At 38.9% G+C, this 26623-nt stretch overlaps 1 protein-coding gene and 1 long non-coding RNA gene across 2 annotated transcripts; one reads left to right on the top strand and one right to left on the bottom strand.

Annotated features, from left to right (window-relative positions):
- Positions 1–256: 256 nt before the first annotated feature.
- LOC122661654 (F-box/kelch-repeat protein At5g15710-like) lies at positions 257–23080 on the top strand. Its single transcript, XM_043857127.1, has 2 exons — positions 257–1490; positions 22875–23080. The coding sequence occupies exon 1, from the start codon at positions 352–354 to the stop codon at positions 1444–1446; it is 1095 nt and encodes a 364-aa protein (XP_043713062.1). The 5' UTR covers positions 257–351; the 3' UTR covers positions 1447–1490; positions 22875–23080.
- LOC122661655 lies at positions 5108–15919 on the bottom strand. Its single transcript, XR_006332916.1, has 3 exons — positions 15909–15919; positions 11249–11256; positions 5108–5294 (listed from the first exon to the last, which is right to left on the bottom strand). It is a non-coding gene; the product is annotated as an uncharacterized LOC122661655 (long non-coding RNA).
- Positions 23081–26623: the final 3543 nt, after the last annotated feature.

The raw sequence follows: 26623 nt of genomic DNA, 5'->3' as shown, positions 1-26623 counted from the left end.
ACCATGAAACACCGTCGATCCACTACAGAATTACCCAAAAGAAAAGAAAAGAAAAGAAAAAGCAGAAGCAATCCTGTCTTCCAGACAAATGCTAACCAACCGAACCAATTAATAAAGAGACCTAACAAAACTCTTCTTCCTTCTCAGATTTCTTCTCTTAGTCCTGGTCTCCTTGGATCTCCTTCTTCTTCTTCTTCTTTTCTCTCTCTCTCTCTGTAGATTCTTGGTCCTCGTTAGGGTTTCTCTATCTCCTCTTCTTCTTCTTCTTGTTCTATTCCTCTCTAATTTCTTTCGCCCTAGAAGAATCAATTCTCAGAAGAGAAGCAACTCAAGAATCAAGAGTCACAAACAATGGTGGAACGAGGAGCGGTCTTCAATCAATTACCCGAAGAACTAACCGAGAGAATTCTCGCCCACCTCCCAATCTCCACCATCTTCCGCTGCCGCTGCGTCTGCAAGCATTGGAACAAACTACTCAACACCAATTCCTTCCTTGAATCATGGGGTGAGTTCTCCCCCAAAGACGTCTGGTTCTTGGTCTACCACACTCGCCGAACCGTCGCCGCCTACAGCCCTCGATCGGGTTGGTGGAACAATCTGCCCTTATTCGATCGATGTTCCCTCGATTCATCTCAGGTACTCCTCTTAGCATCTTCAGGCGGTTTCCTATGCTTTCGCAATCGGAATTCCGATTACCCTACGCTTATCGTCTGTAATCCCGTCACTAGAACCCATAGGGTCCTCCCTGAGATGCCCCAGATTCGTTACATCGACATCGTGGGCATGGTTGCTGATAGGGTATCTGGGTCTTACACGATTCTGGTCACTGGAACCCCTGAACCCACCTGTAATGAGAGCATTACTGAGGTATACGACTCGAGAACGCAGAGGTGGGAGCAACACTGTCGTTCCCAACAAGAGTTCTTGCAGTTTTGGTACGAAGTTCACGCGATTTGGCATGATGGGTTCTTCTATTGCCTAGCGACTCCGCTCAATACGTCCCAGGGTTACCGATTGATTGCTTATGATATGAAGAAGAGGGAGTGGATGGATTTGAATGTGAAAATGCCTTCTGGAGATCTACGTTGCCCGTCGTTGCTAATCTGTCGGGGTAAGTTGCTGTTGGCTGGAAAAATTGTGGAAGATTATCTGATTAGGAGTATCTGTATATGGGAGCTTGAGAATTTGAAGTGGGTCAAGGTTGTGGAGATGCCTGATGAGGTGTTGAAGAAGATACATTCACCTCATTCGGTGTTGATACAGTGCCAGGGACATGGGGATCTTCTGTGCTTTAGTACACACCGAGGATGGCAATCTATAATCTACGATTTGTCAGAGCGTGCTTGGAATTGGCTGCCGGAGAATGACGTGAGCAAGTCGCAGGCAATGGGAAGGAATAACCTTGTTGGGTTGCCGTACGAGCCTAGTTTGTGTGCAAGAGTCTAAGTTGTTTGGCTGGAAGGGAATGGATTGGTACTTGCATTGGATTGGTTGGTGAACCTCAGCTGACCTCCTTTTCTTATATCACTCATGGCTGTTGACATGAAATTCTTGCTAACCATCAAGATCACCTGAATCTATGAAATTTTGACATCTGTTCCGTGCTTTCTTTGTTCGTTGCTAGTCTTAGAAACTGCTCATATAACAGTCATTGTCTTGTGCTTTTTGCTGGTATAAAATTGAAACTTTGCTTGCATGTGATTGTTGTGCTTCATGTTTATCATATATGACCTTATATATGCTTCATGTTTCACTTTGTCAATTGAGAATAGAGGTTCCTGGAGACACCAATTCTGTAGGCTTTGATTAGGACTTCAGAAAGTCGGAGCTACTGCTGATTGTGGAGAGCTTAAATGGTGATTGAAATACATATTCTGTTTCCTCTCATATCTTCTTATATTCTGATTTGGTGGGATTCCCTGATTCTTAGATGACTAGAATGAAATTTGGAGGTGTATGTGATGTTTGTAGAGATCCAAGCTTAAAAGTTCCTTTCTTTCTTTGGAGCTGTTTCAGTCCCAAAACTGGGATATCTGTTAGTCATAATCTGTGCTTTCCACTTTTCTTCTTCTCCTTTGTGATCGACAATCCCAAATTAGATTTAATAAGAAAATATCTGATGAATCTCCTTACCCTTGATTTATCTGCGCAGTAATGTTGTCTGCCCCTTTGGGGAGGCAAGTTCTCTTTATGTAGTCTGTTGCGTTAGTGATCATAAAACAAACCAACCTTTGGCTCCATGGATATGTTTCGGCTTCGGGTGGGGCGCTTAGGATCTTGAGCCCATGGATAACTGTCTGGCACGAGATGTCATGACCATTTGTATTTGTCTATGATCATATCATAGACGTGGAATTGGTGTGACTTATCCAATTCACAGTGGTATCCACATTCAGAGCCAGCAGGCATGGAAGAACTCTATTGGGTTGAGACCATAGTTCGAGAACTTGCGAGATCTCGTTTTTTTGAGAAGTCGAGTCGAGTTGGTATGCGAGTTAAAAAATTACACTTTCTCAGTCGAGATCTCGGGTCGATCTAGATCTCGACCCATCTACCTCTTCAAAAGTCACCTAACTTGACAAAACTCGATCGAGTTTTGTCCAAAAGCTGTTTTCTTCCCCATTTGAAGGCTGTGACTCATTTTAGCTCTGGATTTGAAGTTGTAACCTGCGGGAGAGTTGATTCAGCTGCACATTTGAAGGATTTAGCTACACATCTTCAAGATTCATCTCAAATTTGAAGGATTCAACTCGTATATGCTTGCTGTGGAGCACTATATGCAACAGTGCAGCAACACTATGTCATGGGAAGACTATGTGGCACTACTGGGGACTGAATACTTGATTCAAACTCAGTTTATGTGATGATAGTTGTAACTTGTAACATTGTTAAAGAGTTTGATGTATCACTTTACGTGCCCGCTTGATAACCGTACGGGTGTTTCTGTTCTGGTTATGTGCTGAGAAACAACAGAACAATTTTTTCATTTTCTGTGTTGAGAAACCGTTTTTGACCGCTTGGTAAACTTGTTCTGGAAACGTTTCCAGAAGACAATTGGAACACCATTGGGACTTGATAAGAATTAAACCTTTCTTTTTCATGACTTATAAAAGCATTTCTTAGATCTTGTAACAAAATGGTTTTGGGATTTGAACCAAGGAAAACGAAAGTTTTGGGAAGGGATGAGTTAGTTTGAAGAACTACAATTATCCCAACCACTAATCAATAGTTCTATCTCCATTTTGCAAAATGTGATTAATTCTGACCATGAAAGACAGAAGAGGAACTTTTTTTTTTTCAAGCTTGGATACAACTTAAAACCATTTGATAGTTCTCCACATAAGATGGATTCTGCACCTGATTTGTAGAAACCCATTAAACATTGGATCAAGTTTTCTGTCATCTAGATGAAGGTCGTCTTTGGTATGGAAACATGGGAGAATGAGAATGAGAACATTGTCTAGATAGAAGTTTGGTTAAGTGCATTCATCATTTTAAAATGCACATGCATTTCATCGAACACCTCATGAGCTACTTCCAAATATTGAATTTTGTCTGCTGCTGCCATGATTTTGTCTATCTGAAGTATCATTAATATTTGAGTAGTGAAAAAGTACAAACTCTAAAGAATAAGAGATGTTGATTGTCAGTCATTCCAATAGCAAGATCAAAACATCATTGTGTTTCATACCTTAACATCACTCGCAGACTTGTGCCTTAGGCCCTCAGCCATCCTTCATTCACTCGTTAGCCCAGATACCATGATAGTCCAGTATGCAACATCTAGTGGACATTTTTTAGAACAACTACTCTGTTAGATTATGCAAGTTCAATACTTATTGAACAACAAAAGTGCATCATCCATTAAATAATTGTGAACATAATCCGCTACTTTGGAATTCCAAGTAACAACATCATGGAAAGTCATCTATTAGATATTTGTTCTACACCATTAATGTCGCCATTCTGCATCAATCCATCGATCATGGTGGGCATTTGATTAAATAAATGTCTCCATCGATCTTGGTATTGAAAGTGTTGGGATATAATGGATACCATTACCTTATTGGATGAAGATAGCCTCGCCAGAGAAATTATTCTGACGAGAGTGCCATGCTTGAGACTTACAGTGGAGTGGAAGACGAAGAACATACACCATTATTAGTAATCAATCGTTTTGTTTGAAAATTCGTAAACTCATCAATAGAGTCCTTCACTTTGAGATACCGAACGTCGTAGCGGTCAACCTCGGAAGATTCTTGCCATGGAGTGCTCGTGACTCTGGTTATCTTAAGATCGATGGAGACAAATCGATGTCTCGAGCAAGGCTTCTGTGATCTTTGATGACAGAATCAAAGTTGGTTTTGGTCACTTTCTTCATAGCGAAGGTCAATGTTGAAAAGATGAAAACTTAGGTACAACAAAAAGAACCATGGGAGTTGGAGATGTCTCTTCGATAGGGTTCAGCAGCAGTCGTTGAAGGAGACGATGAGAAGTCGCGGTTATGGTTGGCCGTGAGGAGAAGAGAGTATTATGAGAAAGGTCTTTCACTCATGATTTTATCGGGCAAACTTTTCCAATTTTGAGCCCAGAATGGACATGTTCTGTCAAAACTCTTCCACAGCTCATAAATTTTGATTTATCCACCAAAGAACATATTCTACGGAACACTGTTTATCAAGCACTTTTTAGGTGTTTTTCTATTTCTCAGAATGGAAAAACACCAGAAACTGTTTCTCGTAAGGTTATCAAGCGGGCTCTACATTTCTAATGCTTATTTAAGTAGTTTTGCTATTAATTGAATGTTTTGCTTGCTTTCTATTTCTAAATTATGTGTAGAGTAGGGTATTTTAGTACGTCGTTGCCTACCAACTTGGGGTCCAAAGTAAAACTCCTATTTGGACTTTGTTTTTGCAAAATCTGATAATGCCATTGTGTTTAAATGGCCTAAATTAGGCTGAATACAAAGTTTCAGACCCAAACTAGGTCTAAAACCCACCGAGTTGAGGTTTCGAGTTGAAAAAAAAAATATGCACCAACTCGACTGAGATCTTAGTTTTTCCCAGGGTTGAGTTGGGGTCGAGTTCCGAGTTTTAGTACCTTGGGTGAGACTCTAACCGTTCCCTGAGGCCAGAAGCAAGGTAGGTCGCTTGGCTTCCAGAGATTTTTGGTTGAGAATGCTGTTGTGGTTAATGGATGGTTCCTAAAAGATATGGCAGGTTATGGAGATTTTCTCACTTATCCGACAGACTCATGCACTTGCTTTGGCTTTTGATAATTTTGTTCAATTAGAGCTGATGACTTAGCTAAGCAGGGATTTTGTAGGGGTACAATGGCACCTCCTTCCTTCCATATGTGAGTAGCTTCATCCTTTCTATATGCTTCATCTTGGATGGCCTTCTGAACCTATTAAGAATCATCTTCATGATTAGCTTTTTCTAATGTTCTCAACTTCTATCTGGTAAAGGTTCAGCCAAATTCTCCGTACACACCTCTATCTCTTTGCATTGCTTTCAAACTTGTTAGTTAGAAGGGACTCGTTTGTAATCTTCATTTTCCCATCAACTAGGTGGGAAAGGCTGAAGAGGATATTGTCCACAGAATTGGAGCATGGAACAGGTGATAGAAGTGGTGAGGTATTTCTGAAATGTTGTGTGATTTACTCATGGCAATGAAACTGAAGAGAGAAGTCTAGAAGATAGCTATATTAGCCATGCTTTCTGGTAGAGAATGAGTGGAAGAGGCAGTGCTGATGATGTTAGAATGAATGAGTTTTTAGACTAGAAAAGGAGTGCAGTTGTTGAACTTACGTGAAGCACCTTATAGGTGTTGATGTGAGAAAATTGACTGATGGCCTGGTTATTTGCAAATTGCAAGGAAGATCAATTGCCACATCAGTGATGAGTAGGTTGGCGTAACTTGAAGACTTTAAAAGGATAAGGGAAGGCCTGAATGGATTCGGGTCAAGTTAGTGAGAGAAAATGATTTCGAAAAGTGAACCGAAAGCAATACAAAAAAAGAGTGTCGAGGCTTCCTACTGCAGGGTCTGGGAGGGGGCAAATGGATGCAGCCTTACCCCCACTTCACGGAGAGGCTGTTTCCATATTTTGTACCCACAACCTGATGGTTGCAATAATGCTACTTAACCGTGCGCTAAGGCTCGTCCACTGGGACACGATTAAGGTAAGTGATGTAGACTTTGTCTCTAAGATGGGCATGATGTACCTGGCCTATATCCAGGGGGTTTATTCAAACCCATATTGAGCACATTGAGAGTGAAGCTTATTTCCAGGTTCGAGTAGGGCCCATGCCAGCTGGATGAGATCAAGAATTCAAGAGTAATTGAAAACTACAATGCATCTTCCAGCTATAGTTTAGGCTTAGTTTTAGTTAATCTTATTTCTTCTTTTAATTATGATTTGTAATAGCCAATAAGATTTTATTTTCATAGTTAGATTATAACTGTTTTAGTTTTCTATCAATAGATTGTATTGCCATTAACGAGGAGATGATTGATTGGAGATTTAATAGAAGTTTGAAGAGTTTACTTCAAAAGGTCTTGTGCGATTCAGTTGTTGGGTTAGAAGCCTTGGTGTGATGCCATGACAGTGAGAGACTGATCTATTGGTGGGATAGTGGGATACCATTATTGGCTCTATTACTTTCCTTTCTATACACTGTTTTAATGCAAGTAAGCTCCTATTTTATAACCTGCAACTGTTCTACTGGGAGGATCTACTGAGACACCCCTGAGTACTCTTTGAAGTGCTGTTGAAGCTCCATAGTCTGATCTATCGAGTTCCCTAAGAAGTTGGGTGGTTGGAGGTTAGCATATACCTTGTGGCATTGTTGATTGGATTCCCTGTTTCAGTCAACAACCCCAGACCAGATCGGCAGCTGAGCTTCTTCAAATCGGTTGCAAGATATGATAACTATTGGGACATGTATTCTTATCACCTAAGAGTCTCTCTTGGGATCATATTACTGACACGTATTTCCTGTCAAAGCTGATTATCGTGGGAAGAGTTCAAGTGATTTAGAACTCCCTAATTTTGTGGGTTACTAACAGTTTCTGTTGGACTCAACCTTCCTGATCTCTGCCACACCAGACCAAGACAAGGACATTGCTGAAACTGTTTGTTAAATACTCAGATTCTTTCCCCACAGATGCTCTGTTTTAGGACCCTTTTGGGCAGAATTGAGATCCAATTTTGAGGGGAATCTAACCACCAAAACAGGGAGATAGTTTGGGGCATTAAAGTGCTGTCCAAGACTGACCTTCGACCAAGCCTTCTTGTTGATAAGGTCATCTGATTTGATTTTATCAGAAATCTCCTGTGTGATCTCTGTTTTCTGGGCCAGACCTGAAATATTCCTAAATTATTTTAAATCCAGCCATTGGATATGTCTCAGACTTTGGGATTTGTTTTAAACTGCTAAGAGGGAGATTCGAATAAAGTTTCAACCAGATCCGATTTCCAGATTGACATTATTTAGAGGTTCTCTATTTTCTGGAATTTTGGTTTCAGCTTTAATTTCCTTCTTATTACTTTTAATCTAGAACATCAGTATTTGGGATTGGGTTAGTCTATTGGTTTGTGAGCTTTGGTTAAATTCTGACCTACATCAGAAAAGGTTGATTTTCGTTTACTTTTTGGTTGATTTTCTGATTTGGGTTCACTTGGGATCCTGTCTGGAAGGGTTTTGGGGCTCATCCTACCTACCCCCATCAATTTGGTATGTGCAAGATTCTTCCAGCTTGAGTTGTCCTATATTTTAGGATTCAGTTATGCCTTGCGCAGGGGGTTTTATTATACTAGAGAAGTTTCTATTTTATAGAGTTGTTTTTATGTAATGGGTTTCTATTTTAGTTAGTTAATTACATTGTTATTAGGATTTTATTTTATTTCTAGAAGACTTTGGTTGTAATTAATTATTATAAAATAAAGAACCAAGGTTTGAAAACTCGGGTCTCGGTGGCATCTCGGCTAGGCCAGAAACCGAGTCGAGCCGAGATCTTGCTGCAAATTTTTTTTTTTGGGACTCGGACCCCCAACTCGGTGGGTTGTACACATATTTTGGGTCTGAAACTTGGTATCCAGCCTATTTCAGGCCATTTAAACACAATGGCATGCCCAGATTTGCCAAAAAACAAGTCCAAATATGAGTTTCACTTTGGACCATAGGTTGGTAGGCGACGAGTCATACTAAAACAACCTAATCTACATATAATTTAGTAAAACATAGCAAATTAGCAATCAAAACATTCTAATTAGTACACATCAATCAAAACATTGAAATAAAATGTACATTACATCAATGCTCATTTAATTTGTTACATAAAATGAGATTGAACAAGAAATTCATCCCAATATCGATCCACATAGAATTCCCATGTCATGGAATTGCTATAGTGTTGCAGATAGTGTGACATAACTTCCATATAAGTCTTCTGATCAACATATACCAATCTCCCTATCTTAGGGTACATGGGAGGCTGTTGGTATGAGGTGTAAGATCCACTGCTACTATCATATTGAGTTTGAGGCATGTATGGCTGGTTTGGGATTAGGAATGTGTACCCAACACCTGACCCAGAGCTTTGACTGTCATACTCAGTTGCTGACTGCCCATACTGACCATAGGCACTATAATCAGAACCGGTGCTCTGTTGGCCATAGTCATAGCCATGATGATGCTGAGATGATTGCCATGACTAATGCTCACTAGTAGTATCTATACTCATGCTTCCGAAACTTGTAAGCATGGTGTTCATACTGTTGTTGTCCTCCTCCTGAGCATATGACTGATGTGAGTGTTTGCGACCCTTCTTTCTGTTGTATGTTATAGGGTGGCCACCATGGTCTTGATCTGGAGTGGCATGCGTAATCTGAGACTCACCGGTGAAATGCACAGGGTTCTCCTGCGTTCCAACTTCTTGCTCGTATTGCTCGTGCATCCCCTCATGACGATCATCATAATAACCGCCACTCCGCATGCCACTAGCAGCAGCAGCTTCACCACCACCACCACCACCAGCATCAGCATCAGCATCACCATCACAGCATCACCAGTGTCATCACCACCACTATCATCATCATCAGCAGGACTTCCTACAGCAGGCTCAAAAGGTTTCGGTGACTCTGCATGTGCATGCCCCTCTTGTGTCGACATATATTCATCAACATCAATGCCGGTTACAGACGCAATGGTGGGGTCGGGCCTACCCCCAGGCTGATCCATATCAGGTGTACCACGATCCCTCACCCACTGGAATAGGGATCCTCATCGTCATCGAGTCTTCTTGAAAAATGTTGGGCGATTCAATGGGTTCTTTATCATTGGCCTCAATTCCTTCACGTATGTGCCTCATCCTTAATCTCATATTGTAGTGCACATACACAAGCTGCTCCAGTCGTTCGCTACCCAACCTGTTCCGCCTCTTTGAATGTATCAATGAGAATTTCTCTAGTTGCGCTCACATCCGGAGGATGAACAAGTTTGTGAGAGCACTCTCACTGCTACCTTCCTCCGGTTGGGTGAACTTGTACCATAAAGCACCCACCAGTCGGCTGCATTACAAATATAGAATGGTAAGAATATGTACATTCTAAAGAGATAAAATTATAATTCATAAATGTAATATCATGCCACCTATCGTAGTCCGACTTTTGTCTACCTCCCCACTATGACTAGTAGACCAGAAACATGCTTGAGGCCTCTCTCAAGTATTTGATTTATTTTCAATTTGAGGCATTAGTATTTCCTATTTAGTAATTACATTCATAAACTAACTACCAAAGTACTAAAGTCTCATACTCTCAGCTCATCATTGTAAGCAGCTTGTGTCTTTGGATAGGGCTCCAACTTCTGAGTAACAGCTTGAACTGCCTCTAACAATTCTATGTTTAGCCTAAGATCATGGGAGTAGTGATACTTTGGATTCAAATAGTATGCTGGTAAAGTAAACACCACAAATATGATTTGTTAGTGACTTAATGGCTTTAATGTCTTTAGGGTTTTGAATATGTAAATGTAAAAAAGTTATAACATTTAAAGTATAAAGTATGTTGAACTCACCAGCTTTATGCAATGGATGACTCAAGTACTTCTCCCACCGCTCATCAATGATGTTAGTGTAGGACTTTGCACTTCGAGGTATAGCAGCTCTAACCATTTCCTTCATTTTTTGGATGGTAGCATAAATGTGGCCCAAAGTAGGCTTCTTCTCTGTATCAACCATCCTCAGTACTGCCACCACTGGCTCTAATATGCCAACCACTTTCCCCAAGTCCTTCCAAAATCCATCATTTGCAATGGTCTGTCGTGCTACTTTTGCTTCTTCTGACTTAGAACCTTGCCAACCAAACCATTCATGATTTGCAAACATACACCTTAGACCAATCGCTTTAGTCTGAAAGCTCTTCAATGCAATGTAATTGGTGGCAAATCGAGTGACACCAGGCCTCACTAAATCTCCATTGTATTTCTCCCTCATCAAGGCTAAAGCATAAGAATGGTTGTACACAAAAGTTGTCACTTGTTTTGCCCTATTTACCACACCCGCCACCAAAGTCTTTTTCCCCATGTCCTTTAGCATTAAATCAATAGAATGGGCTGCCCATGGGGTCTAAAAGAGCTGGATCCTCTTACTCTTCTTATTCATCAACTTCTCTCCAGCCTTTTTATAATTGGAACCGTTATCCGTCACAATTTGGATAACGTTCCTTGGTCCTACCTCCTCCACCACTTGCTTAAACTCCTTATACAAGTATGATGCATCCTTTATATGCTTTGATGCATCGATAGACTTCAAGAATATAGTCTTTTCATTGCAACTCACCATGAGAGTAACCCCATATGTCTCCCACATTGGCTTCAAACCATCAATGTATTCTTTTAGCTCCTCTACCTCCTGAGGCAAATATACATTGTATAATTCAAATGGTGAAGGTCCCTTCCATCCTACACCAGCCCTCCCTGCAGCATCAAGGAATGCATTATAGTATGTTCCTTGTGCTACATTGGCTGGAATGCCATGGTAAAGCATGAACTTGCTGAAGACTTTTCGTGCTTCCTCTTGTTTACCACCAAATACTTGTGGGATGGTTGGCTGGTAGGCATCTTGTTCCCTAAAAGTAGTGGGATCCTGCTCAAAAATGGGTTCTGGACCTTGTACTAGTGGTCGGGTTTGGGGTCGTGGTATATTTCTTGTCCCAGTGCTTCTCCTCCTCTCATCTTCTTGCACTAGTGCAGCTGAGCCAGATCCGCCAGCTCCTCTTGCTTGCTCATATGCTCTTAAATTATCAAAATGAAAACTTTGTTTACTCTCAGCCAAAGTCTGCTAGTAAATTCTCCATTCAGCCTTTGATTGAAACTCACCAGGTGGAGGCCCAATGTCAGTATCATCTCCGCCACGGACCTCTACACCAGCCCTCTCTAGTTTTGCCTCATTAAACTCTTGTTGCATTTTTTCCCTCTCAGATTTTTTTAATCTTCCTCCTTTCAAATGTTGTGTCATTGCCACTTTCACTTGGATAAGAACATTTGAGCATAAGGAAACATCCTTGCCTGTACCAGACAAGTGTTGCTTTAACCTGATGGCTCCTCCAGATAGCAAGTTCCCACAATAATTGCATTTGGATTTCTTTTTGTCTGCGGACATGGGAACTCCATGTTGCCATGCTATATCAGACATTGTATACAAAATGTCTTATGTTTTACACTGTTACATAAAAAAGCATGTATTAATAACCATGGATCACTTAAATTAAGGTATTTAAGACTTAAAGTATGCTATTCATAACTCTTAAACGTAATGTCAAGCTACTAGAACTATGAAATAACTCTCTTATTTATCCCCTAACCCTAGTATTTATTTGTTAATTAAAACTAATATTTTGAATTTTTTTTAGAACTATTTATACCTTAAAGTATAAGAAAAATATAATGTAATGATAAATTTGACACCATTTGAAGTTGAATATTATGTACATATGTTGTACATAATTTTCCATAAGCAATAAGCATTTTTCCTTAATATTATATATATATTTTTAATTTTTATAATATATTTTTTAAATCTGAAAAATAAAATAATTTTTTTAGCGGTTGAAAATAAAAAATTAATCCATGGGGCTGTAGAGCATCCCAAGTAGTTTAACATATATCAAAATCATTTGCAAACAATCACTATTCATCCTATTTTTTTCATTTTCTTTTTTCAAATAAATCATTTATTTTTTCAAAAATTATAATAAATAATTTATCAATTGAAAAAAAAATCCGACTCCATCAAGTGATAGATCGGGCAAAGATGTTGAAGATATATTAAAACCACATGAATCTAACAAGGATTACAAAATTTTTTTTTGGAAAAAATAGATTTGGGGAAGAAATAAAAAATACCTTTGAAATCTTGCAAATAGGTGATGATGCTCCAAATTGGCACTTGAATCTTCACTTTGGCACTTCAATCTAACTCCAAATAGTGCATTCCAGCCAACAATTGAAAGAAAGAAGAAGAAATTTGAAGGAGAGGTGTTTTTCTCCTTGGTTTAGAGCCTATTGAGTTCTGTCCCTGCTCTCTCTTATGTTGGAAATGGGTTTTTGGGTGAAAAATGGGCTGAATACAAGTAAATAGCACTTTTGGGCCCAACCAAGATCTTGCCGAGATCTCGGCGAGATATTGGTTTTTTTGCATTGAAAATACCCTGTTTTTGAGCCTCAAGATATCACCGAGATCTCGAGATCTCGGCCGAGAAATTGCACTCCTAGGAACCGACTAGTAACTCGACTCGGTATGGCCCAAAACCGAGAAACTCGGCGAGATCTCGCCGAGATCTCGCGAGTTCTCGAACCTTGTAAAGAACAAGGCTGAGTACAGCCCACAGTTGAGTAGAGTAATTTGAGTTTGTTTTTTAAAACCTTGCTAATGGCTTAGAGATTCAGTTGAGGGGTGAGATACCTATGCTCTATGATAGGGTGAGTGACCCAAGGGAGCGAGTGAGAGACTCAGTCCTATTTATCCATCTTCTACCTTCTATCTTCTTTATTTTCCAATAAATCTGTTTGCTTGATCTATTGCAAGTCTGAGTACATTCGATTGTGTATTTTCTGCTGCTGAAATCTTCCATCGATTGGTACAATTGCTGCAATAGTAATCTGAATTGATTATACCCGAGATCCTGCCTGGGGTTTGGTCATCCATGACCCAGCCTTACATTAATAAGTGACCCCCCAAGTTGCTTGGATAATCTAGTTGGCTTGAGTTTAACTGAGCGTAATTATATCATGAAATAAACTCTGTTCTTTTATTAGTTTCTGATAATTTTTTTATAATTTTTTCATACACAGCGTGCAAGGGGCCGCATGGGCTTCCAAGAGGGGTGGGATTTTTCATTTCATAGTGGGCCGAGTGGTCATTTCGCCCTTTCTGTGTCTGGGTGCAGGCTGCATGCAGCCTGGCAGCCTTCTTTTTATTTTAATTTTTTCCCTGTGCCCATTGTTGGAGATATTAAAGCATTTTGCTTCTAGGTTGTCGGGTTGTTCTTTTACCCACGTTCCTAGAGAGGAATTACATTTGCCCAGTGCGTTGCAAAATGGGTTGTATCCTCATTTTGTGCTGGTCTACTTATGTCTTGTTAGTTAATAAAAAAAACAGTTTTTGCACAAAACAAGGAAAGTATGATTGGTAATACACCATTGGGCCCTTAGGGAGCTATTTGGACATCTTTTTACCTTCAATATAAACAGTTCTTTTTGAATATTTGATGACACATTAATTTCTTATGCTAGTTAATTTTGTGTTTAATTTGGTTATTTTTTACCATTTCATTGATCCATCTTATATGCTTGTAAAATTCCTCAGATCCCATTTATGGGATTGCTTATTCATAGTGTATCATTGCTTTATTAGACTATTATACTTAGAAACACTAATTTTGCATGTATCTTGAGTGTAGGGGGTGCAACCGGGTCCGGCTGGTTTGGGTGTTTGAAAGCCCAGGCCCAAACCAGGGTTCCAAGGCTCGCCTGGCCTGGCCCAAGATCAAGCTGAGATATCTCAATGCAGGTGCAGCCCTGCTGGGCTCAAGCCCCTGTTTTTGTTATTTTTATGTTTGCTTCACATAAAATGGACAAAAATAAAAGGTATTCTTAAGCTAAATATTTATATGTTTACTATATTAAATCAATGGTGTATATTAAATGTAAATTATGATACTTAATCCCAGCCCAGACCAAGCCTTGAATGTTTTTAATGTAGTCCTAGGTAGGAGAAGTCCCACTAGGAGCCAGGAGAATAGGATCACCTAACAAGGCTGGCCGATTGGGACAGCTTAGGCTAATTAGGGCAGAAATTAGGGTTAGGGTTGAATAAAGGTAATGGGGTTTATGAGGTTTTAATATGCAGGTCTAGGAGGCTTTAATGGCATATAAATATTAGGGTTTGGATGGGTTCTAAAATTCTGCAATCCTGGGCAGAACCGAGTTGCAGGTTTTAGGTTTAATGGAGTGGGGGAATGGAGGGGTTGTAGTGGAGATTAAGGGCTAGGTTTAAGGGCGAATGTAGGGAGAGGTGTGGGGGATATAGGCTGGAAGTAGGGTTCGAAATTGATGGCTAAATCTGGAGTTATGAGGGAGTCCTAGTTGAGGTAGGAGTTGCAGGTTTAATGGAGATTAGGGCTTGATGGATGGAGGGGAATGTGGATTAGGTCTAAGGGAAGATAAAGGCTGGTAGAAGAAGGTTTAAAAACAAATAGCTGGTTCAAACTTCCTGGATTGCAGAGAACAATGGCAGCGGCTTGATAACTTGAAGAAACCTCCCGATCTTCACAATGCAAGGAGTCGTAGGAGTCCACCCACCGTTCACCACCTTGAGATCCACAAGGATATACACTCACAAAGAGCAGCAGCAATGGCAGCAAGCATAAAGCTAATTTTTATTTATCAAATTCGTATCGAATGCTGGCCTCCCTTACAAACTTATATAAGACTCAAAAATAGACTTAGACACTAAAAAGGAATGGCCTAACCCTATTCCTAACCTATTATGTAACTTAAACTAACTAGGAAACTAGAATACTAAAGGAAATAGACTCAAAACATGGTTGGACTTATAGAGTCCTAATCCAGCCCAACCTACATCACATGACCACTTAAGTTGTCACATGACCACTTAACCAAGTCACATGATCACTTAAATTGAACCAATTGGATGCAACCAATTTGAACCGGTTCAATTAAAAAACATAAAAATAAGCTAAGTATTGGGCTAATCCCGTATGCAACCTATATACCCATATTTTAGGACCATAAAAGTAGCCTATTACATTAGAAACCCATGGGATCAAAGGCCCAACATGTATGTAACCCAACCCTAAACTTATTCCCAATGAAACAAGGCTTATTTGGTGATAAATCTGCATCAACTCTCCCCAACTTGAAAAAATTCGTCCTCAAATTTTGTAGTGATGAAGGGGAATCAACATGTGATCGGCGACTTTGACCATCCCCAAACAGAATTCCGGTGAAGCAGGGACATTAGGAATAAAATCTTCAAGGCGTGGAGCTTTCTCTTCGAAGAACCATGGTGGCATAACAAACTCTCTGTGTTCCTTTTCTGAATCAACAGCAACTGTGAATGTCTTATCCATAGAGTCTTCAGTGTTAGTAACCTTCTCATCTAATGCTTGAGACACAAGCTCCACCTCTTCAAGAACAACATCTTAAAGGTCATTGTTCTCCTGTGGAATCACCTCTTCATTTCCCGTTGTATCAGCACAAGGACTTAGGCTCTCTTGAATGAAACCCTTTTGGAGCAGCTCTCCGACATGCTTCTTGAGTTCATCATGCTCTGTAGGATTCATTCTGTAGGCTGGCAGATTTGGTAAAGTAGAACCAGGCACCAAATCAATTACATGCTGAATATTTCTCAGTGGGGGTAACTTGTTTGGTAGCTCCTTTGACACTACATCAGAAAAATCATGCAATAACTCCTTGATGGGCTGTGCTAACTTGACCTCAGGCTGGGCAGCAACTTGTTGTGTAACAACGTCTAGAATCAGACTTGAATCATGGCTAGTCTGCTCAAATTCCTTCTGTGGTACAGCTAAGACTTTACTCTCACAATCTGTCCCCTTCTGGTTGGTGCGCATAATTTATCGTTTGTGCATCTCGGAGGGTAGATTAAGAGGATTTAGAATGATCTGTTGTCCCTTGTATTGAAACACACACTGTTTTTTTCTTCCATAAATAGCAACATCGTTGTCATATAACCAGGGTCTTCCCAATAACACATCAGTCATTTGCATTGGGATGATGTCGCACCAAACCTCTTCAGCATAGTGTTGGAGTTGTAAAGGAACATAACACCTTTCATTTACCTCTAATTTGTTGCCATTTAGCAGAGCAACCTTGTAAGGTAGAGGATGCTTTTCACGCTTCAGATGAGCCTTCTGCACATATCTTTCAGAAACCACATTAACACAACTGCCACTATCAACAATAATCTGAGTAGTGCGTTCTCCAGCCTTCATACGAGTATAGAATATGCAGCTACGTCGCCAATCTTCACCTTCAGTTTCAACTATCAATATACGTGCTACAACATGTACTCCTCGGGTATCTTTATAATCTTCACCCAAGTCTTCATAGTAATCAACCCCATCATCACTATCATATGAGGGTAGGGCAAATAAACATTGTTCATCTGGTGGAGGTGGCAGAACTAGAATGCCATAGACATCCATAGCTCTGATACCAATTAATGTAGTCCTAGGTAGGAGAAGTCCTACTAGGAGCCAGGAGAATAGGATCACCTAACAAGGCTGGCCGATTGGGACAGCTTAGGCTAATTAGGGTAGAAATTAGGGTTAGGGTTGAATAAAGGTAATGGGGTTTATGAGGTTTTAATATGCAGGTCTAGGAGGCTTTAATGGCATATAAATATTAGGGTTTGGATGGGTTCTAAAATTCTGCAATCCTGGGCAAAACCGAGTTGCAAGTTTTAGGTTTAATGGAGTAGGGGAATGGAGGGGTTGTAGTGGAGACTAAGGGCTAGGTTTAAGGGCGAATGTAGGGAGAGGTGTGGGGGATATAGGCTGGAAGTAGGGTTCGAAATTGATGGCTAAATCTGGAGTTATGAGGGAGTCCTAGTTGAGGTAGGAGTTGCAGGTTTAATGGAGATTAGGGCTTGATGGATGGAGGGGAATGTGGATTAGGTCTAAGGAAAGATAAAGGCTGGTAGAAGAAGGTTTAAAAACAAATAGCTGGTTCAAACTTACAGGATTGCAGAGAACAATGGCAGCGACTTGATAACTTGAATAAACCTCTCGATCTTCACAATGCAAGGAGTCGCAGGAGTCCACTTACCCTTCACCACCTTGAGATCCACAAGGATATACACTTACAAAGAGCAGCAACAATGGCAGCAAGCATAAAGCTAATTTTTATTAATCAAATTCGTATCTAATGCTGGCCTCCTTTACAAATTTATATAAAACTCAAAAATAGACTTAGACATTAAAAAGGAATGGCCTAACCCTATCCCTAACCTATTAGGTAACTTAAACTAACTAGGAAACTAGAATACTAAAGGAAATAGACTCAAAACATGGCTGGACTTATAGAGTCCTAATCCAGCTCAACCTACATCACATGACCACTTAACCAAGTCACATGATCACTTAAATTGAACCAATTGGATGCAACCAATTTGAACCGGTTCAATTAAAAAACATAAAAATAAACTAAGTATTGGGCTAATCCCGTATGCAACCTATATACCCATATTTTAGGCCCATAAAAGTGGCCTATTACATTAGAAACCCATGGGATCCAAGGCCCAACATGTATGTAACCCAACCCTAAACTTATTCCCAATGAAACAAGCCCTATTTGGTGATAAATCTGCATCAGTTTTGGGAGCGGTTGGGTTTGCCCCGAGCCAAACTTGTACCCCACTTAAGTGTATCCAACATCTCTTGGCAGTTGGCACCTCATTAAGACGTCTCAATATGCCTCCGAGACGTCTGCCCAATACTGATACATTAAACTTTGATCACTACTGCCCAAAGAAATTCTTTATGTTTCTCTGAAACTCGTAATTCTCTAACAAACATCAGATATCAACAATTCAAGTCAAGCAATCATTTCTTGAGTGATGATCCAATCCTGTAATGTATGCTTTTCTGCTCAGTATTTTTATCCAGCTAAAGGCTCAGTCACTTCCTTTCTTGATCAAGTTCAGGTCTTTCCCAGTTAGAGACTTGTAATCGGCATATAACTAAACAGCTGGCATTATACTTCTTTACATTTCTGTATGGTATACATTTCTGTTGTCATTCAACCAAGTTTCCATGTATAGCACATTCGAATCTATTGGCAGGCATGCTATAGCATGGCATATCTATTCAAAACACTCAGTAAGAAGAGGAGGAGATGCATCTATGAGTCGGGGCATAGTAGCAGAAGAGTGCTTCTAGTAAAAACTATTGAAACAGCTTAATATAGGGCCCTTACCAGTGCTGGTTCCGCCTATGTTGAGGTCCTGGGAGGGGTGAGTTTGGAGTCAGTCCTAACCTTTGGCATTTTTTTGTGCAAAGTGGCCGACCTCAATACTCGAACCTGGGCATTTTCCCTGGCAGCCTGAACCTTTTACCTTGATCTAAGCAATGGCCCCTTTTGAAAGAGCTTAATATAATTGAAAATCCCCCCGTTTCTGATTTCTATCTATACTTGTCTGCTAGATCAGTCACCAATTCCTACTGCTAATCATCTTGATGTGTAACAAGAAGTTTCTTTCCATCTCCTTGCTTAGATTCTTATGCCTAGTCTTCCTACAACCACAATGTAGCCAGATTTTCCTCGTATCTTGCTTTTCACTGTAAGACCAAGTTTGTTTCAGGGTCTTTTACGGGAGGTGATATCAAATTTATTCATACACATGAGAACATTGAACATCCGTGGAAAATGTTCCATAGCTGCTCCTCTATGCCTTATGGTTAGCTCCACAAATATTTGTTGAGTGGTTATGTCCATGAGTTTACCCATAAATTTGTTTTAGTAGTTTGTTGTGTTTCTTTTGGCATTTTTTCTTTTCCTGTTTCTGTCCTTCGATGTGCCTTTAGGCCTTCTGGTGTGGAATAGGCCCGTTCCCAAAGAAACTCGCATCACCTATACTTCTGCATTAGAAAACACCGACTGTGAGGCTCTCTCTCTTGTTTGCCACAAAACTCATGTGCCGTAAACTTATGTGCTGAGCTGCTATAGTCATTCCTTCATATAGGAGCACTAGTTTATGGCATATTGGTTTTTGTGGACATACATGTATCTACTTGTGGTCTTTTTCATCTTCAGACAACAATTCCAATCAATTGATCTCCATTTAATAGAAGAATTTTTATTCTACTGAAATGGATTGAGTTTATACACTATCTGCTGTCAAAAAACTTGATAGAGAGTTCCTTGAAGCACAGGATTGAAGCGAAATGGTATACATGTATGAAGAAGGTTTTGAGGTAATATTTGCTAAAACTCTCACTTTTTTCTTCTCTCATAATTGGTCGGATGCATTGTAAAACTTACTATTATTCGTTATTTCGTTAACCCTTACCCTTCTTTAAATGCTGCTGTTAAAGTAAGGTCTCCAGTTCTGAGTTTTCATTTTTTTGGTAATAAAAGTTCCTTTGGGAAAGGTTTTTACATGGAAGCTGATTAATGAGGCATCAATCATTGGAAATTTTGCTGGGATGTGGTTATTTATTAAGATCATTCTTTGCGCTACTTTATTTCCTGGTCTAGATAGAGATCGCTTAGTTGCTGTGTTGAGCATTGGAGATGTTAAAGGAATGATTTGTTGCTGGAGGGAAAGCTGTATGAATCACCAACTAATACAGTAATTAACTTGATATTGTCTTGATTGTGTCAGTTTTGTACGATGAGGAGTTCTGGTAACCTGGTCAGTCCATTAATGGTTAAGTAAATGAAATTATCAAAGTTTACTTGGGGAATCCTCAAGATCTCAAGTCTCTAGCCATGGGTACTCTCCTGCTGCCAGTTGATTTATTGGTATTGTTCATAGCTGACAAGATTGTATCATTGTCCTATTATTGTATTCTGGTCCTGGACTGTAATTGGAATGCTTGCAGGTTTCTATGATTTCCTGTTATCTTATATGAGACTATAGAACTGAATGACAATTTTGAATGGATAAAGCAGAATCGAAGAAGAAAAGAAGGACCGACCTGAATTGGTCCCACGGTGGTTCATTCCTTGACTTTTAAGGAATCCAATCCAGCTCTGGTCGTGGGGTCAGTTTAGGAGTTAATTTTTTTGGCTTTGCTTTTGATGTTTGATTGTTAATAAGTATTGACTGGAATTATGACAGTAGTTTCCAGCTTGAATGTGAAATGTTTGTAAATCCTAGACGGACTACGAGTTCCCATAGGCTGGTCGATAGCTAAGTGTTACAGATTTCTGTTTTCCTTATTAGTCTGGGATTTGGTCCCATCAGTCCAGAACAGCTCATCTGTCAATCTACTCTAAAAGAGTGTCCAGTGCACGAGGCTCCCGCTACTGCAGGGTCTGGGAGGGGCAAAATGTATGCAGCCTTACCACCTGTCTCGCAGGAGAGCCTAAGTTCTATAAACGTAAAAGCTCACTGCCTACACCTTGATTTCATGAATTAACACTCTGCAGTTTTCTCTCCATATCTACTGTGGATTCAGTACTTCTTTTAGTGGATTCTCTGGTTCAACTTGGTGGATTCCTGGCCTGTTTATCTTCTTATCTTCTATTTTCTAATTCTATCACACACAACAGGTCAGAATCTCCTTTTCTAATATTCCAGTGGCTCCCCCCTGTTTCATTCAAGTTTGCTGATTGCTTTCTACTTTAATCTCTCTCCAAATATTGATCTGATTTATCATTAAAGTTTGCATATTATTTTCCGGTCAGCAGATCTCTTGAATTCTGGGTTCAATTTCTGAGAACTATTAGCTGATATTTAAGTTACGGATATTCAACTTAATTTTTCTAGTTAGACTAGGACTTGTATACACAGCTCAATATAGAGTTATGTTTTCTGGTATGTTTTGCAGGCCTTTTCTATTGATTCATTTTAGCACTCGACCATAAAAGCACCTCCATCTGGTCACTTTGTTACAACTTATCAATTATCGCCGTAACTGTTCGTTAGTTCTCTGTTTTGGTGATCCTGTTCTGCTAATCAGTTCTAGTTCTTCTATTTTGGTCTCTTTTGTTGTTCTATTTCATGTCATGGTTTTCACCCTTAGTGCCACAATCCATCAAGTAGGGGCATCGAACTTGCACTCAGATCACAGATTGATGAACTGAGGGCAAGAGTGGTTGAAATTCTCGGACGGGAAATGAACAGAACACAATTCTGCGATTCTGAGCCTGCAACTTCAACGGATTTTGAAGTACATTACAACCTTTAGAAACATAGATAGATATAGAAATTGACTCTGACCAGATTACCAACACCTTATTGATTAATTTGCTTCTCTTGACTAAATCAAGCCTCCTCTGCATATCTCTTCCATTGACATCAACTACCAGTCTCCGGAATTGCCTCCGTGTAAGAGACCTGCTCCTTTGGACCAAATCGGAACAGGGTAATCTTGTTCCCCCGCAGAAAACCCAAAACTTTGCCCTTTTCCCCCACTCTATCTCCATCAAATGTAGGGGTGAATCATGTTGTTCCCCAAAACAGGGGCTTCACTTGTGTCTTCTTACTGCAAGCCCACGCTTCCCTCTCTCTCCCTCTGTGTGTGTGTGTGTGTGTGTGTGTGTGTGTGATACAACCTTTGACCAACAAACAAGACATGCTGGTCCTGTTCCTCAACTCTTTTACTTTTTTTTTTTTAATTTTTTATTTTCTACACACCTACATGCACACATGGCCTTTGACACATACAATGCTCTTATCCTTTTTTTATTCATTTTAGATTAAATTATTCTAATTTTTTTTTTGGTTTTATGTATGTCTCTATATACATGCATACCTGCATATATGTGTATATACACATGTATTTATGTACCTCTCTGAAGGTGCTCTTGAATTTTACCAAATCTAAATTTGATGCTCTCTTACTCGCTTCTGCTATTGCTTTATATGTTTTGGGCACTGAGATTTCATCATAGTATATCTTTTAGCATTTTCCGTTTTTGTTATATCATTTATTTATTTAAATGATCTTTCAATTGGCATCCAGTTTTAAGCCTGGATCACTGAGCAAACAATTCAATTCTCTGTACAAAATCTGTTTTTTATTGCAAGGTTGTCTTTGGATACATGCTTTCACTGCACCTTTCTTCAGGTCATGCCTTGGTATCTTCCTTATCCTATAAGGAGTTCTCCCTTGTTCTGTACCATTTGAAGGATTAGATATTTTTCCACAATATGCTGTGTTTTGCATTAACAGTGTACTATTGACTAAGTAGTTATTAAAAACTGTATACATGTTATTGTTTCTAGCACTTCGTGTTTACCTGCTCCGACTGTCATCTGTCGCCCCATTTAGCAGTGTACAAAGGAGTCGAACAGTTGGATATAAGAACCCACAATCGTGATACTAAAGATTAGTAAGGTCTCTTACCCAAAAAAAAAAAGAGGATTAGTAAGGTCAAAGACAATCAAATCATCTAGCTCTCCAACTTGATTGTTAATTGTTGATGTTATTCTTTCTGTATCAGTATGCATTATTTAATCCTTTAAGAATATCAAGTTTTCACCAAATCATAAGTAGTTTCTGCTTTAACCTTTCTAATACTGTTCTTAGCTTTGGAAGTTCGTTATTCACATTTTATTGGAGGATTAATGTGCTTTTTTTTTTCTTGAATTCTCACAGCCATAGATCAAGCAGGTCTTGCCACCACAGTCAAAGGCAGGTAAAGCCGTGGTGCCTCGTGGGCAGATTAAATTCATGGAAATTGCAGGCCCATGACTTTGCCAATCATTTTCTGCTTTTCATGTTAATGTTTCGTGGTATATCTCTTTGGTAATTGATTCTTCAATATTTAATAAAGATCAGATAACATGCTGTCTGTTTTAAAATGCACTCATCAAAGTCACTCATTTCAATATAGTTGTTCATATATTCAGCACCTTGAGACGAGCTTTTGCTTCCGAGTTAACTTAAATATCATGGAATAACTGTATTCTTTATGATGTCATGCCTATGTAGAATAAGAAATGTTATCTGTGTATGCACTTGAGATTGAGGTGAATTATGTGGCTTACTAGGAGTTACCACTTGAGAATCAGAAACTGGTCTATCCTTTTGAGATTAATTGCCCAAAGAGAGCAGTGTACACCATAAGCATGAGCAGTCAAGCATTAAGGCACAGTGTGCATAAACCGTTTGCCATTACAGCTTTATGCCACAATGTAGGAATGGACCAGTTACTGTTATACAGCACAGGAAAACATTCCCATGGCCACATTATCTCATCTGACATGGGAAGCATTCAGCTCAAGCTTTTAAAGATTTGCCACCCAATAACAATGCTCCTTGGATCCCTTACATAATTTTTGAACTTCTGCTTCAGTTGCACTTTCTGCTACACCATAATACATAATACCAATAAATAGAAATTTTTTTTGATAGATGATAAAAGGTGCCTATTCTGCTTAGGAATTTGGTCAAAGCTGTCATTCAAAATGATAATAGGATGATATGTGGTAGGCAAATCAGTGTAATCTGAAAGGTTTAAAGAATCTTTACCCAAGGGAGCAGGAGGGGATGAGGAGAGATGGATGTAACTGAAGGTTTAACAGTCCACCTTGTGATGTCTGCAAAAAACAATAATAGGATTTGGAGCATATTTTTTTTTATAAATTACTTGCTTTCTGTGAATCCATAGGAAGTAAAGAGTGATTGAAACCATGCTTAAAAAACGACTGACAATCACAAGTAGACATAAACCCTGCAGTCCAGAATCCAGATTCATGTAGGAGTCGCAAGAAAAGAAAATGTGCCAAACAAATTCTTTAGTGGTTGCATGAATGTGACTCTTTCATGCAACCACTAGAGCTTTGCTTTGGTTGGGATTCTGTTATTCAAAAGTTTCCAAACATTGTAACTTTAGGATGGATGCATGGGTATGAAACAGGCTACAGATCTAGGAAAAATGCAGTTGATGGATGCCAATAGTTTCTAATAACAATTAAGTCACTGACCAAAGAAAAGTTTCAGTGCCCAAGAACAGTTGATGGATGCCAATAGTTTTGCATATGGGGAAGGTGGGGATCAGTCCAAATATTTGTTTGATGCCTATTACTAACCTATTGCAAAATACTTACAATATTATTTAAGTCATAAGAGCTTTTCTTCGAGAAAAATAATTTGTCAAAACATTTGGCTCGTAAAATAGAAGTTTGAAGGATTTGGGGATTAGTAATGTAAACTCTAACCCAGTTTAATAAGGACAGATTTATTTTGAGTAGAATAGTTTCTTAACCCAAGCTCACCCAAATGGTAAGGAGTACAAATAATATGCCAAGAAAAAAGATTAGACTTCTTATCACATTCTTACCCAAAAATTAGAGTTGATTGAGTCCAATTTCCTATTAGTTCTTTAAGAAAAATGAAAACGAGACATAAGATATGAAGGGACAGATGACAAAACCAATTGAATTAAAACTGTATATGGATCAACTTATTGGCCTTCCAAATAGGTAATCCCTTTTTAATTCTACTCAAAATATTGTTAAGACCTGCAATTTTTTAACGGAAAATAAAAAAAAATAGTACCAAAGTAGACTAGCATCTCTAGTTATTTCTTCAATCCCCAATAATTGAATAAAATTCTTGTCTTTTTTCTTAACTTGGGCAATATACTTATTAAACAGGACACCACATTTATTAAAGTAAATATCTTGTCTTGAAAGATCCAAAAACAAATCATGATAAATCTGATAGTAAGAACATCATTTGTAGTATTCCTACAAAAAATGAAAGTGTCATCCACAAACAAAAGATGGGAGATTTTCATAACCCTTATAACAACCTTAACACCTCTAAGAATATCAATCTCTCTATAAACATTAAGTAATTGAGAAAGAGTTTCCATGTCCATATGGAAAGGACAAACCTGCCTAACACCTCAAGTAGGTTCCATATTATCAAAACAATTGTAGAATATTTTCACCATAAAAAAAATAAAAATAAAAAACTTGGATAGAATGAGTAATAGAAGATATAAAGGTAAGCTATGAAGTATCACCATTTGGAATCACAATCTTATAATTCAAAAACAGCCTGATTAAAACTCCATTCAAATTTATCATAGGCCTTGGACATATCAAGTTTTAAGGCAAGGTAACCAATTTTACCTTTTTTGTGAGTCAAGTAATGAAAGATTTCTTGAGCTATCACAATATTATCAGAAATTTGATGACCTGAAACGGAGAAATGTTCCTATCTTGATAGGGTTTCCATTTGGGTAACAAAATTTTTTTTAATAGTTTTATAAGAACATTACATAGACTAATAGGTCTATAATCGTCCACAACTTCAGGATTATTTCCCTTAGGGACTAATGTAATCATAGCGTGATTAACTCCAAATGACAGAAATGTTAGTAAATAAATCCTCAATAAACTTAGATAAATCAGGGTTGATCAATTCCCAATATTGCTGATAAAAAATTTCTTGGAATTTACCATAATGTGCAGTTCTGTACGCTGGCATACTAAATATTGTTGTCCTAATCTCATCCTCCAAAGGAATTCAACCAAAGGAATGATTAAGAGAACAAGACAGAACTGGGGTGAATAAGATCTCAATAAAACTAGGGTTAAGGGAGTTTGATGAACTAAAGATAGATCTAAGATGATCGTAGATGTACAAAATGTGGCATTTTTATCCCCATACTTAAATATACATATGCCTAGATTTTTGTAAGCAAATAACTCCTTAGCATCCAATAGCCATTGGGTCGATTGCTCTATGTGAATATGATCATTAAGGGTTTGAGGGGAATATAGATATTGTAATGTAGTCAAATACATCAACTGGACTATAGAAAATATAAATTCGAGGCATTTTGTGTTTAGCCTTCAAATGAAATGTTGGTATTATTTTTCAACGAAAAGTAAAACTTTTAGTATCCTTAATGTCGGTTGTTGAGAGGGAACTTCTTGTTGTCTGATCTTTTGTTGGACCAGTATATGTCTTTTTCTTTTGCCCGAGCTTTAATGAAATCAAGGGAAAAACAACATTGCCTGGTTGTGTGGTCCCTGCACCTAGACACAAGAGCACGCAAAATTACCACCGTACATCACAAAATAAAAAAAACATCCCATATATTTTGATGCCCTTGTGTGCATTCTCATTGGCCCCCGTGTTGTTTTGAGAATTGGGTTCACCACGAGTTGGTGGATCGGATGGTGAAGATTGCAATATGGAGAGAGAGAGAGAGAGAGAGATCCAAACCTGTAGTGCTGCTGGTCCCACTGGAGTTGTAAAAGGAAGGTGCAAAGTGAAAAGTTGCAATCAGGCAGTTGAAGGGTTGTGGAGAAGGGATTCAAGGAGTCGCCTTTTGGTCTTAACAATTTTACAACTTTAGTTTTATTTTTATTAGTTGTTATTATATT

Source organism: Telopea speciosissima, chromosome 5, assembly GCF_018873765.1.
Source record: "Telopea speciosissima isolate NSW1024214 ecotype Mountain lineage chromosome 5, Tspe_v1, whole genome shotgun sequence".
Classification (NCBI taxonomy): Eukaryota; Viridiplantae; Streptophyta; class Magnoliopsida; order Proteales; family Proteaceae; genus Telopea; species Telopea speciosissima.
Note: the sequence above shows the minus strand (reverse complement) of the source record. Positions and strands in the feature narration are given on the sequence as shown.